The sequence below is a fragment of the Lepisma saccharinum genome, chromosome 26, assembly GCF_977018435.1.
Source record: "Lepisma saccharinum chromosome 26, izLepSacc3.1, whole genome shotgun sequence".
Classification (NCBI taxonomy): Eukaryota; Metazoa; Arthropoda; class Insecta; order Zygentoma; family Lepismatidae; genus Lepisma; species Lepisma saccharinum.
Genome location: NC_139254.1, coordinates 11294318 through 11313001, shown reverse-complemented (window position 1 = coordinate 11313001; position 18684 = coordinate 11294318). Strand labels below are relative to the sequence as shown.

Genomic DNA, 18684 nt, shown 5'->3' with positions numbered 1-18684 from the left:
GAGTGACACCTAATCTACAAGTGTAGCTTTAAACAACTGTTCTCGGGTTATCAGCCAGATTAAGTCCAACATTCTAAGTGCACTGTTGATGAGTGTATGCATTTATACCCTGATGATGAGAGCAATTTATGCGCTCAAAATGTTGGATGGTAACATCCACTTAACCTGGCTGATAATCCGAGAACACTAGTTCGAATCACGTCGCCAAGTGTAGCTTGTCATGTGGCTGAGGTGTTAAAGCTGGTGTTCATTTCTGGGGGTTTCTTTCAAAGTGAGAAATGTTGCTGAACAAAATGTGTGCAATATCTCAAAATATTATCGCTTAATACTCATAACTAGAGAACGGATTTTAAGTTCAGCACCTTTCCAAAATTATAGCTGATTTCATATAGCTTATTTGAGATATGTATTTTAGAACATGAAATCAAGTACAATGAACACACTTTGTTGCACCTTTTCATGAGATTAGCACATTTATCCCAATTTGTACCCCTCTTTGATGCTTCAGCATCATCTTCCTTCCATTTTTTTCATATTTTGTTAAAAAAATAGACAGACAAATAAATGATTTTCACTTTTCTTGAGCAGCTACATAAAATCCTATAATCTCAATTTGTCGACCAGAATGAGCAATATAAAATAATTATTGCAGCACAAATAGTTCTGAAGATAAAGTAGTAAAATAATGTAAGTTGCTGCGCTAGAAATATTGAGCGTAATCCAGTATAACAAGTTGATTAAAACCTAGTAAATGGCACATTTACCTCATAAATACTGGTTACTTTATGTAATTAACTACGTATGTAACTAAATATGTTATTTGCTACAGTGTTGAATAAAGAATGTTAATTAACTGGTTTAGACCTGAATAAAGGCACTTTAGCAGCACCTTTTTAAAAACATTTTTCTCCTCCCTTTCCAGACTATAATTTTGAACCTTAAAATACTGTAGTTTCCCTAGTCATAACACTGTAGTTCAGTACACAATTACATTACATTGTGCAAACATTATGTGCAAGCAAGAAGAGGACATAAATTTAAAAGAAAACTGCTCTTACAGATGTGCAAGCAGGTTTTACTGATAACAAATCATACTGTTGCTTACAAGTTTGTGAGGATGAAGAACATGGCTTTAACAGAGCTACATTTGTTACAGACTGAGTTTCCACATCTACACAAGTTACCTGAAACCAAATGTGGAAAATTAGCAAAAGACAATAACTCCTATAGCAGAACGGATATCATTCCAAATTCTTACGAAAGCATATGAATGCCACATACATGTATGTAACCACAACAGAAACAATAAACAGAACGGGATAACATCACTCCATAGTATCTACGAGTGTTTCTATCCTCCTTTCATGTTACCTATTTCATCAGTTCTTTAGCTATACGTTTGTGTGTGAATTCAAGAATAATGAAAAAAGGAAAAGTACATAAAAACACAATTGAAAGAAATCAAGACATGACATCTGTTGGTCTATCCTTTTACTAGAATCATAATATGACATGGAAGTTCTCTGATTGATGAAATATTTTCATGGTCTGTGTTGGTTAACATATTATCTAAAAATATGTAAATGACATTATGAGCAAGGTAAACATGATTGTTCTTGCACAAGGATTTTTTCTCCCTACTGCAAACAAATAAACACAGAACCATGTTTCATTTTTATATGAAATCACGAAATCATATTGCTGACGGAACATGCAGTAACAATGAAACTTCATGCCACTGATATTTTTTACAAGATCCTTGATTACTGGACATAATCTACAAATAAAATAAGAGTATTGAAAGAATATTCAAAGCAACACTGTCCTAAATGGGACATTTCTACTATTCTCTAAAGTTCTGCAACAGAATTTTACATGAAGTTTGAGTAGACTGGAAAATAATAATACAATGAATGAAAGCATACCAAATCTTAAAATACCATTTCCCCACTTAAACCTGTAATACATACATCGGAAAATAATGACAAATCAATTACTCTGCGTCTGGGGTTTAGACCACTCTACAGACAGAATTAGATGATCGTAGCCATGACCATTCAAAGCAAGGAGAGCTTTTGCAGCATCAGGTCTGAATTTGAAGTGAATGTATGCAAAACCTTTGCACAGTTGTGTTGTTTTATCTTTTGCCAAATACAATTTGGATATAGGTCCAAAGGGCTTGACAAGATCTTCCAAATCTGACTCCTGGGTGCTGGATGACAAGTTGGAGATTCGAATAGCACAGACGTCGTCTCTTCTAGGACCAGCCATGCTTTCCCCACGCTTGTTACCCCCATCGCGCATACTTGGCGGAACGTATTTCCCGGCTTGCTTCTTCTCGTCTGGAGGTCCACTCCCTGCTGGCTTCATGCCGGCGTCCGGTCCCTTGCTCCCCGGTAAGGGTGCTATGGTGTCCTTATACGGACATCTCGAAGTCCAATGGTCGCCTTTGCATGTTCTGCACTTGACAACGCTCTGATCCATGTTCTTCAGCTTGTCGAGCGGGTCCTCTTCCTGCTTATCCTGCTCTTCCTTGTTCGTTATGAACTGCATAAAAACATCTTCTGCAGCAATGGTGGTTGCTGGGTTTGGTCCGGGCTTATCATTCCTCGACTGTCCATACTTGTTCCATGTCTTTCTCATGGCTATACATTTGGAAACAATTCTCCTCTCTATCTTATACTGCCTCACAATTTTAACCTTTTTGTTATCGGAATTATATTTATACTCTGTGATAGTTTTGATGCCATTTTCGATAACTTCAGAAGATGTAGGTAAGGCACCGCCTTCTTCCTCAACCTCATCAGCCCAGCTGGACTTGACAACTTCAGTATCTCCTGACGGCATGGTCGTCTCAAAATTAGATAATCAACACCTGAAATTAAAATAACTTCATGTTAAATATAAATTCACAATAACATGATGATTATTACTTAAACAAAAACATATAGGTAGAGGTGCAAGATTCACATTCAGGAAGAAATGACAACATAGGGTTTCTACAAGGTGTTTTACTTGCTCTAGGCCCCCGATTTTCACTTATAAAACTACAGTTTAAAGTGGGATCCACTATGTGCCTCCAACAAGTATGAAACCCAGGACCTATTGATTACAAGATGACGATGCTACCACTATGCCATCAGGGAGGCTCATAGTGTAAAGAAATTTGCTATATGAGAAGCATGGTGACGTCATTAGAGATGATGGCGCCACAGTTTTTCTAGTCCTTGCATGGGCATGTGCATGCATCTTGGAAACTCTGCCATTAAATGCTACAACAGTCTATAAAGGCATGCCAGCGACAATTTATTGCACAGATTGGGGTCTGGAAACCACCAGCAAAGTCTGCTATTCAATATTTGGTGAAGAAACTGGAAACAATGGGAACATTGTTGGATGTACATGAAGGAGAACGTCCAAAACTGCCAGAAGCAATGGTGTAGAAAGTGAAAAACAGATTGCTGGCCTCACCAGAGCATGCGCGCCGACTACGTGGGTGCTCCGGGGCTCGAGCACCCACATAAATAATCTTGTGGGTGCACCGCACCCACAAGATTTTTAGTTTGATAAAAACAAAATAAAATAAATATTTCTCACTTCCCATTATTAAAAAAAATAATAAGCAAATAAAACATTGAGATGGAAGTTAAAATTTCTAACCTCTAAAACATAATTGTTTCAAATGTGTTTGTGCAAAGGCAACCAAGCAACACATTCCCCCCTTCCTTGCCTGTCTCTGGCCAAGTCAAAGGCAGTCCCCACAATAACAATGGAAGTATATTGTATTGTGAATAGAATCCCGTCTTTTCAGCTTGCTTTGATGTTTCCTTACAAGCGACACATTACAATACGCCCACTCCATTCGTCAACAATTGTTTTGAAATAACTACTTGCTGATATTGAGCACTAATAAAGAATAAACCGAAACACAAGGAAGCCGATTGTGACAGACTACCTCAATAGTTGAATTTTTCTTCTTTTGTTTGTTTACAATCAGATAAGAGCCGCGTGGTTTACGATTTCAGTGAAGTTGTTTTCATGTAATCTGGATTGTTATCGTTTTGTTTGTTCTCCAAGAGACAATGGCTTGGAAGGACGCGGGAGCTTAGATTATAGACTGGGAAGTTCTCATTTTAAAAAAAAAGGGGTGTTACCGTGTTAATAGTACAAAGAAGAGGGTCTGCTGGAGCAAAAGCTCTTCGCCGGGCAAGCATTTTTGCAATTTTTAAACGTGGCACGGGACGCGTATGGAAAGCTGAAACACAATATTGAGTATTGATTCTTTACATACTTTCGAATTCGAACAGTAGGTTTGCTAGTCGCTATGTATAAATTCGTCATACGTTTGTCGTCGTCATCACAGGTGGATATTACTGACACTGAACATAGTGAAATACATGTTCAGTCAAAAAATAAGGAACCCGAGAATGTGTCTTCTGCCAGTTCCTGTAGTACATTAGCAACAAGTGTCAAGAAATCATCAGGCAGGTCATACCATGAAGGATGGAAAAAGACATTTCCTTGGATTTATTACGACAAAGAATTGGACAAAGTGTTCCGTAGTGTGTGTAAAAACGCTTTTGATTCCAGTATAGTGATTCCGTTGGCAACTGCTACTTCTGCAGACAGGGATTCGTGTAATGCATTTGTTCGAAATGGATTTTCTCAGTGCCAAAAGGCAATTGAACGTTTCAGGGTTCACGAGAAATGTACACTTCATCGTTCGTCCGTGATTGCTCTGGCAACTACGAAACAAGGAACCAATGTGTCATCTCTTATCTCAACACATAAATTAGGAGATATGAAAAATGCATGCAAGGCGATTTTAAAGATAATAACGTCCCTCCAATTTTTAAGTCAGCAAGGAATAGCAATTCGGGGTCACACCGATGAAGCATCAAATATTCATCAGTTGCTGCTGCTTAGAGCAGAAGATGCTCCTGACTTGAAATCTTGGCTGCAGCGAACTACATATAAGTGGGTTTCTATCAGTGAAGGAACAAATATCCATATGCTTCAGATTTGTCGATGAAAATCTGCAAGTTGAAGAAGTGTTTATGGGCTTCTATGAAGTAGCTTCAACAAGTTCTAGGACATTGTTTGAAGTCGTCCAGGATGTCATAAGACGTTTATCTCTCGACATAAAATACTGTCGTGGTCAATGTTATGATGGCGCGAGTAATGTCAGTGGACATTTAACAGGATTACAAAGTAGGATTACTCAGTTGGAGCCGAGAGCTAGCTATATTTGTTCATTGTTCGGCGCATAATTTGAATTTGGTAGTGCAAGATGCGATGCAAGGTATCAGTTATGTGCGAGACTTTCTGGTGATTCTTCGTGAATTAATATCATTTGTAAGACACTCGCCAAAGAGGCTAGCAGTGTTTCAATCGCTACAAGAAAACGAAGATGGTGTTGTAAAAAAGATTCCCAGACTGACTTTTCGACCATTCTGTCCCACAAGGTGGTGTGTGAGGGTAAAATCACTACAATCGTTGGAAAGTAATTATGACGTTGTCTTGAAATTTTTGGAAGATCTGTCAGAAGAAAAAAGTGAAATCGGTGGGAAGGCTAGTGAATATTTTTCAAACCTACATCAATTCAGATTTCATATTTTCCTGAAAATGTTAATTTCAGTTTTCGGAAAGATTGAACAACTTCATTCTTCTTTCCAGAAGAAATCATTGTCATACCGAGAAATCAAAACTTTGGTGGAAACTTTGTCTGCAAGTTTAGCTTCACAAAGGGATACATTTTTTGAGTTGTGGAATGAAACCATGACGAAAGCGGAGGAATTGAACATTGATGAACCAGTTTTGCCTTGAAAAAGGAAGATGCCAAAACGCTACGACGAAGGTAGTGATCCTCATACGTATCAAACGCCGGAGGAAATGTACAGACAAATATTTTTTGAAATAATTGATGTGGCTGTGGATTCGCTAAATCGTAGATTTCAAACAAAGGTTTTGGAACTTATTTCACAACTTGAAGTTTTTGCTATCGGTCAAATTGGTGCTGATCGATTTCTGCAGTTCTATGGGACAGACTTTGATAAAGACAAGCTAACATTGCACAGGGACATGTTTCTAGATGTGTGCAGAACGAACAAAGAAAAAGTGGCCAACTTGTCAGACATTACAAATATTTTAAGTAGAGAAAACAGTGGTCCCATGCGTGAAATGCTCACAGAATTTGTGAAGTTTGTACGGCTGAATTTAACCATACCTGTTACTTCTTGTACCTCTGAGCGGTCATTTTCAGCACTTAGACGATTGAAAACGTTTTTGCAGTCAACAATGACCCAAAAAGATTGAGTGATTTGGCAATTTTGCATGTTCATAAAGAAATGACTAAAAATATTGACATTACCAAATTTGCAAACAGTGCAAATGACGTAAGAAGGAATGTGTTTTATATTGAAAGTTAACATGTCATGATTATTATTATTATTTGGTACATAAAGTTAGTTATTTTGTAGTTTCTGTTCACAACAAAATCCTTGCATAGTTCTTTCTGCAATACAATTAAAATTATTTGCATTTACGAAGATTTTTTCATTTTAATTTGTATGAATGTGGTATTTTATTTTCGTCACGTATTAATAATATCCTTGCCTCTTGTAATCATTGTGCATGTAAGTTGTTTAAAGTATACAATACTTGATAATTACAGATCTAACTGCCATTGATATGCACCCACAGAAATTTTGGAAAGTCGGCGCCCTTGCACCAGAGAAGTTGTTGACTAGACTGTCGCAGGAAATGGGAGTTTCCACAAGCACATGTCAAGGAGCTGCCAAAAGAGCAAAGCTGTATGCACATCATATTACTGTTGTACAACAATTGCAACCTCCCGGCAAAGTGAAAAAGAGTCAACTAAGAGACCAATTCCAACACTCACTGTGACGTCACCATGCTTCTGATACACCAAGGTGTGTCAGTAGCAAATTTCGTTACATTATGACCAATAAGTTTGATTTTTATAAGTGAAACTCAGGGGCAGAGAGCGAGTGAAACACCCTGTACTATTACAGGGTGTCTACTAAATGTCTGTTTTTAAATTCCAGGTCTATATTTTTTTAAACAAAGAAAAGTTGTTATTGTTAATAACCCTCCCAGAAGGACAGGTGAGAAAAATTTGCAGTAACTAACAAAAGCAAGCTGAGTTCTCACCTTTAACTGCCACGTAATTCATATCCCTTGGTAGTAGTATATTTTTTACATTTTGTTTTTACTTCAAAAGTTCTAAAAATTATTAATTTCAATTCTAAGCTTATGTTAATTTATATAATTACATGTTACTGCATATTCTTCTTGGATGGGGAATGGCCAGTTACATAATTTTTACAAAATTTACTCATACTCATACAAATTTATTCATAAAATATACTCATACAAAATGTACTTTGCGCTTGTACAATAATTCTGCACACAAAAACAATGTGTTCAGATTGGAGTTCTTGAGTACATTTTCTAGTATAACTTTCTTCCTTGTCTTGACATTTAAAAATATTACCAGCAGCTATAAATGAAAGCATATGTCCTCATACATGTTCACACACTGTGTAAGGCAAATAACAAATTGCAGAACAAAACCTAATTCAGCATTCCCCCCAAAATTCAAGTGGAGGCAGTGACAGACTCTGCTCAGGTATCCCCGTGGTCGCCATCCACGTACTCACAAAACATAAGCCGCTAAGTGAAGTGGCCATATGTAGTGAAAATGGTAAGTTTGAGAAAAATCCAGGTCACTGGTTAAATTCCAGCCTTTTTCCAGGTCAGTAGACACCCTGTATTATTGCTTTCTACAAAAGAACAATTATGATGGTCAGAGGTTGTCAAAGTTGTTTAGAATTCTTTAACCCTCCATTAGGAATGGGGATACCAGTGTCCTCCACCAATATTCATTGCAAGAGAGCAACACTGTAAGCTATACTGCATATGCCTGCTTTTGTGTAGCTGAACATCCTTTCTTTATCGTTGTTCTAAGCTCAGCTGTGTTGTTCTGTTGCACTTCTAAGCAACATTACATTGTAAACTTAAACCCAGTCCCATGCTTGGGAGACTGAAGTCAACAAACTCTGTGTGCTACGATACCAGAGGTCCTGGGCCTGGAATGTTCTTTGCGAATGATACCCTTCATCAATTTCATTATAGCATCAATCATCGTTATAGTTGCTAAAAGTGGCAGAACAGTGATCAAAAAAACCTAATTCATTCACGCAATCAAACCTGCTGATGGTCAAAGATGTGGGTTGCGCATGTGATGGCACTCGTAAGTCATTATATGCTAAATAAATCAAATCTAACAACCCTGACTCCAATTATATAAATAGTGAAATGTTAAGCACTTACGGGCGTAATTGTGGGGTGTTCGGGAAAAGGTGATTAAGTCAAAAACTGTGAATTCCTTTTGCTTTCATTTAAGTCCATCTGAATCAATTAATGAAAATATTATAAATATATATTTTTTTCTTCGTTGTAGCTGATCAGTGGTGATTTATTCATTCTTCGTTGTAGCTGATCAGTGGTGATTTATTCATTCTTTTAAGCACTGTTATTCATAAAATTACCAACGTTTCGGAGGCTGATTCTGCCTCAGTCTTCAGGGTAGTATGAGATCTACTAAATCACATTGCAATCCCTTGTCACACGATGTGTTTGGGGATGGTGTCAATATAGAGAATAAATTGTTGCCTTGTAGAATTATTCTCGGTGGCCAAGACTCCACCTCGTCTGTCGGTTACAAGGAGCTCTTGTACATGAAATTGCCAGGGAGAGTTATGAGTGGCCCAGGCTCCACTTCATCTGGTGGTCACGTCAAGACTGTTTTTAGGTTGCCAGGGAGGATTAATTTGAGGAGGCCCAGGCTCCACCTTGTCAAAGGATTGATACCATTGGGAATCAACTCCAAAAAATGTAATGCTCCTTCAGTGCCGCTTACATGCAGACCCTGAATGGTTGTGGACATACAGTTCTCCCAGTGCGTGTGCCACACTGATCCTCATTTCTATGCTGACTGGCCAAAGCAGGGTTGGAGATGTATCTGTAAAGGACGTAAAGAGGGGGGGGGGGTTTGGTGTGCAATGTATATGAATAGTCTATAGAGACTGTGCGTGAGATCTTAGGTGTATGGAGAGATATTGTCCGAATTGTGTATTCTGGTCCCGTTGTTGTTTTTTATTTTTGTAATTTTATATTGCGCATGATTAAAGATTCTAAACAGTTATGATACAACATTTATATGATGTCTGTAATGTTTGTTATTGAAATAAGAAACATAAATAACTGGCAGTAAAATTGAATAATTTTTACTTAAGTGCATCTCTACTGAAAAGCCTGGAATTATAATGGTAAGAACCAGTAGCAGCGATTGGGTTCCAAGGTGCCAAAACTGAGGGGCAGAGGCAGTATATTTCCATTTGGAGATAAGGTTTAGCATAGTGTGGGGGCAACTGTCCCCCCCCTAATCGGCACCACTGGTAAGAGCACCAAATTTGATCTGTCTAACTTATTCAATTAAGCATACACAGTCCATCTGCCTAAGTTACCACCATCACTCAGGAGTACATGCCCTGCCTGGACAAGTCCAGTGGTAAAATAGAGGTGGAATGGATAAGGAAACAAGTTACTTGAAAACAGTCTGTTGATTTCACATATAGTAGCATCACAGGCAAAATACAGGGTGCCCCTAAAGTTCTGTTACCATTGCCATCGAACATAACTCTGAAACCACGTGATAGAGCAGGGCATTTTTTACAAAATTTTACCAGCTTTGTCCCTGCATAGAGCACATCTGGGGATCACCCAGCCTCAAATCAGTGGGTACCTGGAGGATAAAGGTGGTCAGAGTGTCGTGCTGATCACATCACCTCCAAAATTGCCTAATTCGAGAATATATAGGGCCTTAGCCCCACATCCCCTAAAATATGCCTTCATGGCATGGGGAACTTTACAGTTAACTTTGCCTGAGAGTACATGTGATAAGTGTGTTAAAAGCTGTAGCAATATTTACTATCTTTCTTCTCTTTGCTTTTTATGTATGCTCGTATGGCAAATTCAAACATTGAAAATTATATTAGTATACTATTATTTATATTTACCAAATACATACAAACTGCTCTGTTATGTTTCAGTTATGTGGGTGTGCATATACTATGTAGATATATTTAATAAGCCTACTGAAATACGATGATAATACTTGAAAAAAAAAACATGCATTACTAAAAAGCCGGCATTTTTGCAACTACCGTTTGTCTAGCTATGAATTCCATGTTAACAGTTACATTCTAAATTTAGACACAAGTGTCTTCTTACAGTAGAGAGATAAATGAAGGCTATGGAACAAGAAAAATGCAGTCAAGTAATGTATTTCCACCGATTTGAAGCACTTTGGGGTAAAAAGCCAGGAAAGCCCAACCAAAAAAGCAGCGGGAAAAAACTCGTTTTTCTTTTCTTCAAAAAAGTATATATTTTTTGACCACTCCCAACTCTAGCCAAGACTTGGGAACAAAAAAAAAGTTTAGCATTTTTTGATCAAAAAGGAATGGAATATCAGAGCTATGTTTTTTTAGAGGAAATATATGCATCCCAAAGTTTACAGAAAACATGTAAGCTCTCCGGATAGGCTTCCAGAAGCTAATGTCACTCGCATCTTCAGGGATTGAAGTGCAGAGATAAGTCAGGGTGAAGTTAACTGTATTTGGTGTGGGAGGGGTCCGGTGTAGGTAGCAGGAGGCCAATCAGGTGGCATTTCTCTGACATCCGTGCTCCCAGTCAACTATCGCTAACCAGGCTGGATCCAGTTCGACTCCCGTGTCCCTGTTGAGGTTTTCCTTTTCCCCGTGTATGGCTATTGCTTCTTTGATGATCCCGAAAAATCAGGGTTAGCATTCCATCCAGGACGGCCATAGAATGACTTCACAACCACAGAGATCATAAAATTACTGGGGCAGTCTCATCAAAGAAGCAATATTTATACATGGGCAAAAGGAAAACCTCAATAGGGACACAGGACTCGAACTGGACCCATCCTGGTTAGCGACTGGTAGTGCGGATGTCGGAGAAATGCCACCTGATTGGCCCGCCACCTACACCGGACCCCTCCCACACAAAATACATATAAGATCACCCTGACTTATCTCTGCACTTCAATCCCTGAAGATGAGAGTGACGTTAGCTCTCGAAAGTTTAGAAGCCCGAGAAAACTTCTTCAATATTCACCGCCAGGAAAGCTTCAAGAATTAATTTAGTTCTGTTGCTGGTTTTCTCTTTTATAGCCCTTCATAAACAGGGTGGCTACTCTAGGACCATGATAAAGTTCAAGCATAATTCCCGTTTTTTAAGGCGAACTTTCCAAAAAAAATTAAGCAGATGTATTCTTTATTTCAACCTTATGTACGAGGACGTATCAAAAAGTTTTGAGACTAGTTCTGTAATACACCAACAGGCTGCACGCACAGGCACAGGGAGCACCAACCTTCATAAGGCAGTGTGCCAAGAGATATTGTCCTGCGTACATCGTGAGCTGTTCAACTGGTGCTCTTCTGACCATGTGCGTTACCATGTCTGCGATTTCATCATGGACAGCAAGTTAGAACAGAGAAAACGTGAAATACTGTGTGAAACTGGTCAAATCCGCCACCTGTTAAACTCAAAAGTGGAAGTTCTCCTTTTCAGAGAATGTAGTACTGTATGGTACTGATCAACAGTAAAAAAAAATCAATTTTTTGGAAAAAATATTATTTTAGATTTTTCCAAAAAAATATTCAGAAGGCTACAGCAAGAGAATTTGGACTCATGTTTCCAAACGAAGGTTATCATTTTAATCAGAAACTTATTCTCTTTCAAATACAAGAAACAGCAACAAAATATATTGAACAATTTCAGACATAGAGGATTTTAATATTTTGCTGAAAATCGCATGTGAGAAATGATGCCATTGGCGACTTGGGTAAATGTCTGTTATATCGGAGACAAATTGAAATCGGATATTTTGTGTTTCGGATGGTTCGCATTACCAATTGCAGAACATAGCTGAAGGTGCCATTATGCTTTTTACACAATAATATAACTCAGATTTTTCACATTACGAGTAATTCTTTTGGTTCCCTTTTTCCGTTGCACAATATGGCGCACACAGCTGTAGATCATCCCACATTGTGCTTGTGTTTTGTCGATTTGGAGTGGGTATGCAGTGTTTCCACCTTCTTAACCGAAAAATACCTACTTTTGTGTTCATTATGTCATCACAAACCATTGACGGATAGCCCCACGAACCATTGTCGGATAGCCCGAAAAACGATTCACGATAGCCCCACGAACCATTTCCGGCAAGGTTACGTTAGGTAAGCAAGTTATAAAAAAAAATCTCGTAAAAAAAAAGGCACATTTGGAAACACAGGCGAGACCGTGTGACTTACGACGCTCGCGCCAACTGCAGGAACATAATGGAAACAATGGCATAATGTTGTCGCGTTGCACAAAATACAAGTTTATTATATCTAAAGTGCTTATTTCTTGTTGTGCAGCATTCTACAGTGAGAAAATACCTCCACGAACTTTCAAAATGCTACAGAAACCCATTTCCGTAAGTAGTTTCTTCTGTAAAAATGAGGAAATGTGTCTCCAATATAACAGACTTTTACCGCGACTTGTATCTCGGGCCAGGATTTTTTTTGGACAAAACAAAAAATAAGGGTTTCTTACTTTGTCCTGAATTTTAACATGTTTAATTCAATAACATCTGAGACTATGAAGGTAACCCCCCTGCCTGAATTGATATGGACTATGCCAAACGTACACAACAGAAGCAACGGCAATTGTGAGTCTCAGATATATTTCTCGGTACTAGTTTACCATCCTTCGGACAGATTTCTTCATTTTTACAGAAGAAACTACTTACCGTAATAAGTTCCTGTAGTATTGTCTAACTTTGGGAAGGTGTTTTGTGTGAAATTCAGGTAAGTTTTCCGTATCCTGGAAACTGATTTCTTCAAATTTAAAAGTTTGGGGGCAGGTGACTCCGGCCAATTTATAACATGCTTTTAACAGGGAGTCGAAGAGAAAGCCAGGGAGCCAACGCAGAGTGGAGGCAGGGTCGCGTTAGCGGTTGGGGGCGGTAGGTCAATTACCCCAGGGGAGGAGACCGGAATCGGTGAGAAATTTGGACTCAAAAATTTCAAACAAAAATATTTTTTTAGTTTAAATTTCCCACCGATTCCGGGATGGATAATCTCAAAACCTTTCACGGAATGTTCCGCGAAGCAGATAGGCAAGTACGAATGTCAAAAATTGATGAAACTAAGAAGTTATAGGTGTCCGAAGGATAGTAAACTGTTACCAAAATGGGTTTCGAAAAATATATGCATAGCCATTGACAGATAGTCCCACAAACCATTTGCGGAAACGTACATTCTTCAGTTACAAAAACACGTGTTTGGAAAGACTGACCGGGATTACGTCATCACACACAGGCTACATCCACCTGGAAGTAAATGGATGCAAGATCTTTCATAGTTTTCCTTGTATGTACGCATTGCTTGCATTGTAGAATTATTTTCCTGAAGTTTACGGTTATTACAGTTTTCTTATGCTTGTAATAACTGTAAACTACAGGAAAATAAGAGCTTTCGTGCATCGATCACACATTTATAACGAAAAATAGATAATTTACTGTCAAAATTCAATGATCGATGCGAGAAAACACTTCCCCGAACTTCCATAAATATAAAGAAACTGCATTCGGTAAGTAAATTTGAAGAAATCCGTTTGTCCGATACGAGAAATTTACCAAAAATAGTTTGATTTTCCATGGATTACAAAGTTACAACAGGGTAAAGTTAGATAAAAGCAGGGAAAGTAATGTTTAGCCTATTAAAACACTATGTACTTGTACAATTCGGTACTACTTTACTATACCGGAGACACCTATCAATGATTTATTTCACAATTTTTTACATTGCTAACGTACTATTCTGCATTGTGGAACATTGCTTTAGGTGAAATAATGAATTTCTAACGAAAATAATGTCTATTTCTTACATTAACGAGTACTTACTGTTGTTCCTTATTCCCCAAAAACCATTGACGTTAGCCCAAAAATTCACGATAGCCCCACGAACCATCACGGGGACGAGGTATGCCTACTAGGTTAGGTTAGGTTCCATTAGCACTCCTTTCGGTAAAAATTTACTATCCTTCGGACACCCCTATTTTTTTCGTTTCGTCAATTTTTGACGTTCTTACTTATGTATGTGCTTCGCGGAACATTCCTGAAGGTGTATTAACGTTGTTTTCATGAAATTAATTCCAATTTTTCACATTACCAGTACGTCTTGCCTCAAACATAATATGCCGAGTACACCTTCCTACATAATCACGCGTCGTGCTTGTGTTTTGTCAAATTTTTGACATTCGTACTTACGTATCTGCCTCGCGGAACATTCCTGAAGGTTTATTGACGTTGCTTTGATCAAACTAATAGCAATTTTTCACATTACGAGTACTTCTTTCTCCTACCTTTCCGTTTGCCTCACACACAATATGGCGCGGATACCGTCGTAAATAATGACGCGTCGGGATGACACATCGGCCTTCTCTTTTCTCGATTTTCAATTGTAATGCAGTGTTTCAACCTTCGGAACCCAAGAAATGCCCGACAACAAATTTTAAGGAGCGATTTTACAATACCGGGAATTTCTTCATTTTGTTTGAAATTCGGTATACTCACCAATTTTGGCCCCGTAATCACGTATCTGCAGTTAAAATTTCGTGCTCACACGTGGAAATAGCAAAATAATCTCAATTAAGTTCGTATTTCCACACCCTCGATTTCCGAATTTCCCGCCGGTTCCGGGCTCCGCCCCTGGGGTAATCGACTTACCGCCCCCAACCGCTATCGCGGCCCCGCCTCCGCTCCGCTCCGGCTACCCGCCTGTTTCTATAGACTCCCTGTTAAGGGCATGTTAGAAATTGGCCAGATTCACCTGCCCCCAAATAAGCGCCAGCAGTTAAAATTTGGCGCTCACACGTGCAAATAGCAAAATAATCTCAATTAAGTTCGTATTTCCACACCCTCGATTTCCGAATTTCCCGCCGGTTCCGGGCTCCGCCCCTGGGGTAATCGACTTACCGCCCCCAACCGCTATCGCGGCCCCGCCTGTTTCTATAGACTCCCTGTTAAGGGCATGTTAGAAATTGGCCAGATTCACCTGCCCCCAAATAAGCGCCAGCAGTTAAAATTTGGCGCTCACACGTGCAAATAGCAAAATAATCTCAATTAAGTTCGTATTTCCACATCCTCGATTTCCGAATTTCCCGCCGGTTCCGGGCTCCGCCCCTGGGGTAATCGACTTACCGCCCCCAACCGCTATCGCGGCCCCGCCTGTTTCTATAGACTCCCTGTTAAGGGCATGTTAGAAATTGGCCAGATTCACCTGCCCCCAAATAAGCGCCAGCAGTTAAAATTTGGCGCTCACACGTGCAAATAGCAAAATAATCTCAATTAAGTTCGTATTTCCACATCCTCGATTTCCGAATTTCCCGCCGGTTCCGGGCTCCGCCCCTGGGGTAATCGACTTACCGCCCCCAACCGCTATCGCGGCCCCGCCTCCGCTCCGCTCCGCTCCGGCTACCCGCCTGTTTCTATAGACTCCCTGTTAAGGGCATGTTAGAAATTGGCCAGATTCACCTGCCCCCAAATAAGCGCAAGCAGTTAAAATTTGGCGCTCACACGTGCAAATAGCAAAATAATCTCAATTAAGTTCGTATTTCCACATCCTCGATTTCCGAATTTCCCGCCGGTTCCGGGCTCCGCCCCTGGGGTAATCGACTTACCGCCCCCAACCGCTATCGCGGCCCCGCCTCCGCTCCGCTCCGCTCCGGCTACCCGCCTGTTTCTATAGACTCCCTGTTAAGGGCATGTTAGAAATTGGCCAGATTCACCTGCCCCCAAATAAGCGCCAGCAGTTAAAATTTGGCGCTCACACGTGCAAATAGCAAAATAATCTCAATTAAGTTCGTATTTCCACATCCTCGATTTCCGAATTTCCCGCCGGTTCCGGGCTCCGCCCCTGGGGTAATCGACTTACCGCCCCCAACCGCTATCGCGGCCCCGCCTCCGCTCCGCTCCGGCTACCCGCCTGTTTCTATAGACTCCCTGTTAAGGGCATGTTAGAAATTGGCCGGATTCACCTGCCCCCAAATAAACTGCAAATTTATACGTGAGCGCCAAATTTTAAGTGCAGATTCGTGATTACAAGGCCCAAAATCAGAAACTTCACGGAATCCTCCACACCCGGTACAAACTTAATCACACATCCAGCAAACGTCATTCTTCTACCTCCCGTTTCACGTTCTAACGCTAGTCGCAAACGCAGACAGTTCGAAACACTGCATATCAACAAAACACAATCACGACCCGTCATGATAGTCACGACGGTGTACGAAGGTGATGGTGTACGAAGGTGTACGAACGTGATGTTGTCGGAAGATGTACGCGCCAAACGCTATCTCCGTCGGAGAATTAATTTTCAACGAACAACATAAATTTCAACTCTGAAACATTCCCAAATCACACAAAACACCTTCCCGATGTTCGACAATGCTACAGGAACTTATTACGGTAAGTAGTTTCTTCTGTAAAAATAAATAAATGTGTCCGAAGGATAGTAAATTAGTACCCTCCTTTCGTTCAATTTGGTAACACTTTACTATACCGGAGACGGATTTCTTCAAATTTACAGGAAAAAGTACTTACGCAAATCATTTTCTGTAGCGTTGTTGATGTTCGGGAATGTAGTTTTGATCCATTTTAATGGAAATGCATGTGGTTTTCTACGAAAATCTATTTCCGATGCACTATTGCTGCTGCCGCCATTTGCTTTCTGCACGAGAGCACAATACGCGCTATTGCTGCTGCTACAACATAATGTGTCGAGGATGCGTCGTGAAGTTGTTGCCGGGTGTGGAACATGCCGTGGAATTTGTAATTCCGATGTTGTCTGTATATGCTAAATTGAACGAAAGGAGTGCTAATGGAACCTAACCTAACAGGCCTAACCTAACCTAGTAGGCATACTTCGTCCCCGTGATGGTTCGTGGGGCTATCGTATGTAAGAAATAGACATCATTTTCGTTAGAAATCCATTATTTCACCTAAAGAAATGTTCTGCAACGTAGAATAGTACGTTATCAATCTAAAAAATTGTGAAATAAATCATTGATAGGTGTCTCCAGTATAGTAAAGTAGTACCTTCAATTTAGCATATACGGACAACATCGGCTTGTAGCAGCAGCAATAGCGTGTATTGTGCTTTCGTGCAGAAAGCAAATGGCGGCAAATGCGTGTCGGAATTAGATTTTCGTAGAAAACCACATGCATTCGCATTAAAATGGATCAAAACTACATTCCCGAACATCAACGCCGCTACAGAAAATTATTTGCGTAAGTACTTTCTCCTGTAAATTTGAAAAAATCCGTCTCCGGTATAGTAAAGTGTTACCTACAATTCAATTAACAAGGTAAAGTCTATCAAAATTAACTCACTCTCATCCCAACTCAAAATTTCAGTGTTATTTTTGACATTACATGGCATTTGCATTTACGCCAGTTTGTATATGGCTTATGTAAATGAATGTGGTATAATTGTATTTAGTTTTTAAATGCAATTGTAAATGTTTTGACCTGTTTAACATCATGTACATTTGTACACATTATGATCTAATGAACGAAAATAAATAAATATATGATGGGTACACTGGCTGTGGTGTGGATCCTGAGGAAGAGCCTCGTTAATCTGCAAATATTCAGTTTGAGGATGTACTACGTGGAAAAGAAGTTTGCTTTTGAGTGCTTTCGCAGTTCACTCCTTACACACCTTTAATACGTACATTTTATATAAACCTACATGTCAAAAACCGAACTTTCCTCCTGATCACACTGGCAGGTTCTGTCTAGAACAACCATACGGTGACAAACGGTTTTGAAAACTATCTACTGAAATCACTAATTTAGTTACTTACTTCTTTACAAATAAAGAATATTAATATATTCCTATCGCTTCGACAGATGCATCAACAGAGTAACTTTGTTCAATATGTTGCAAAACAGGAAGTAATTTACAACTTTGTGCAAACTTCGCCAATATGTTGTATTGTAAAATGTAAAAGTAAAGTCAGTGTTGCCACAATATGAAGAAGGCGCAATTTTCCTTTCCATGGGGTAAATTCTCCGTTCTCCAATTTTCCCTTCATCAAATTAATAATATACTATTTTGTTATTATAACAAATTAACAGTAGCTGGCAGTAGTAGTAGTAATATTAATATTATTTCCGTTGACCCTTGAAAATAGTAAATAAATCTCTAGGGCCAGATTTCGAGGTTCGTTCGCATTCCTGAGGCTAAATGAATTTCCCTTTTCGTCGTCTGCGTTTCCCTGAGAAAGTGAAGTTTCAATGGCAACATTGGATAAAATACCATGCGCAACGAACATACTAATAGGACTAAATGTAAAATCCTTTATCTATGTTTGTGAAGATGGTATATGTATTTTAATCATTGCGCAGGTAGAAAGTAATAGTTTCATCCTTAAGTTTATAAACAGATGCGCGATATAACTGCAACTGCCCTTCCTAAAAATAAGAAAGGTATCCATCCTCCCTCCTCCTCTTCCTGCGCGGAG

The 18684-nt window shown here is 39.4% G+C and overlaps 1 protein-coding gene across 2 annotated transcripts; it reads right to left on the bottom strand.

Annotated features, from left to right (window-relative positions):
- Nucleotides 1-1054: 1054 nt before the first annotated feature.
- Nucleotides 1055-18187, bottom strand: LOC145979372 (eukaryotic translation initiation factor 3 subunit G-like). 2 transcript variants are annotated; one of them, XM_083112236.1, is made up of 2 exons: nucleotides 18025-18187; nucleotides 1055-2875 (listed from the first exon to the last, which is right to left on the bottom strand). In XM_083112236.1, the coding sequence occupies exon 2, from the start codon at nucleotides 2845-2847 to the stop codon at nucleotides 1990-1992; it is 858 nt and encodes a 285-aa protein (XP_082968362.1). In that variant the 5' UTR covers nucleotides 2848-2875; nucleotides 18025-18187; the 3' UTR covers nucleotides 1055-1989. The 2 variants fall into 2 exon arrangements, with proteins under 2 accessions (XP_082968362.1, XP_082968363.1); XM_083112237.1 differs by lacking the exon at nucleotides 18025-18187 and adding an exon at nucleotides 17910-17948.
- Between the last annotated feature and the right edge of the window lie 497 nt (nucleotides 18188-18684).

What these genes read in the sequence shown, in the direction of transcription:
- LOC145979372 (XM_083112236.1), bottom strand. Translation starts at nt 2,847, where the DNA reads ATGCCGTCAGGAGATACTGAAGTTGTCAAGTCCAGCTGGGCTGATGAG.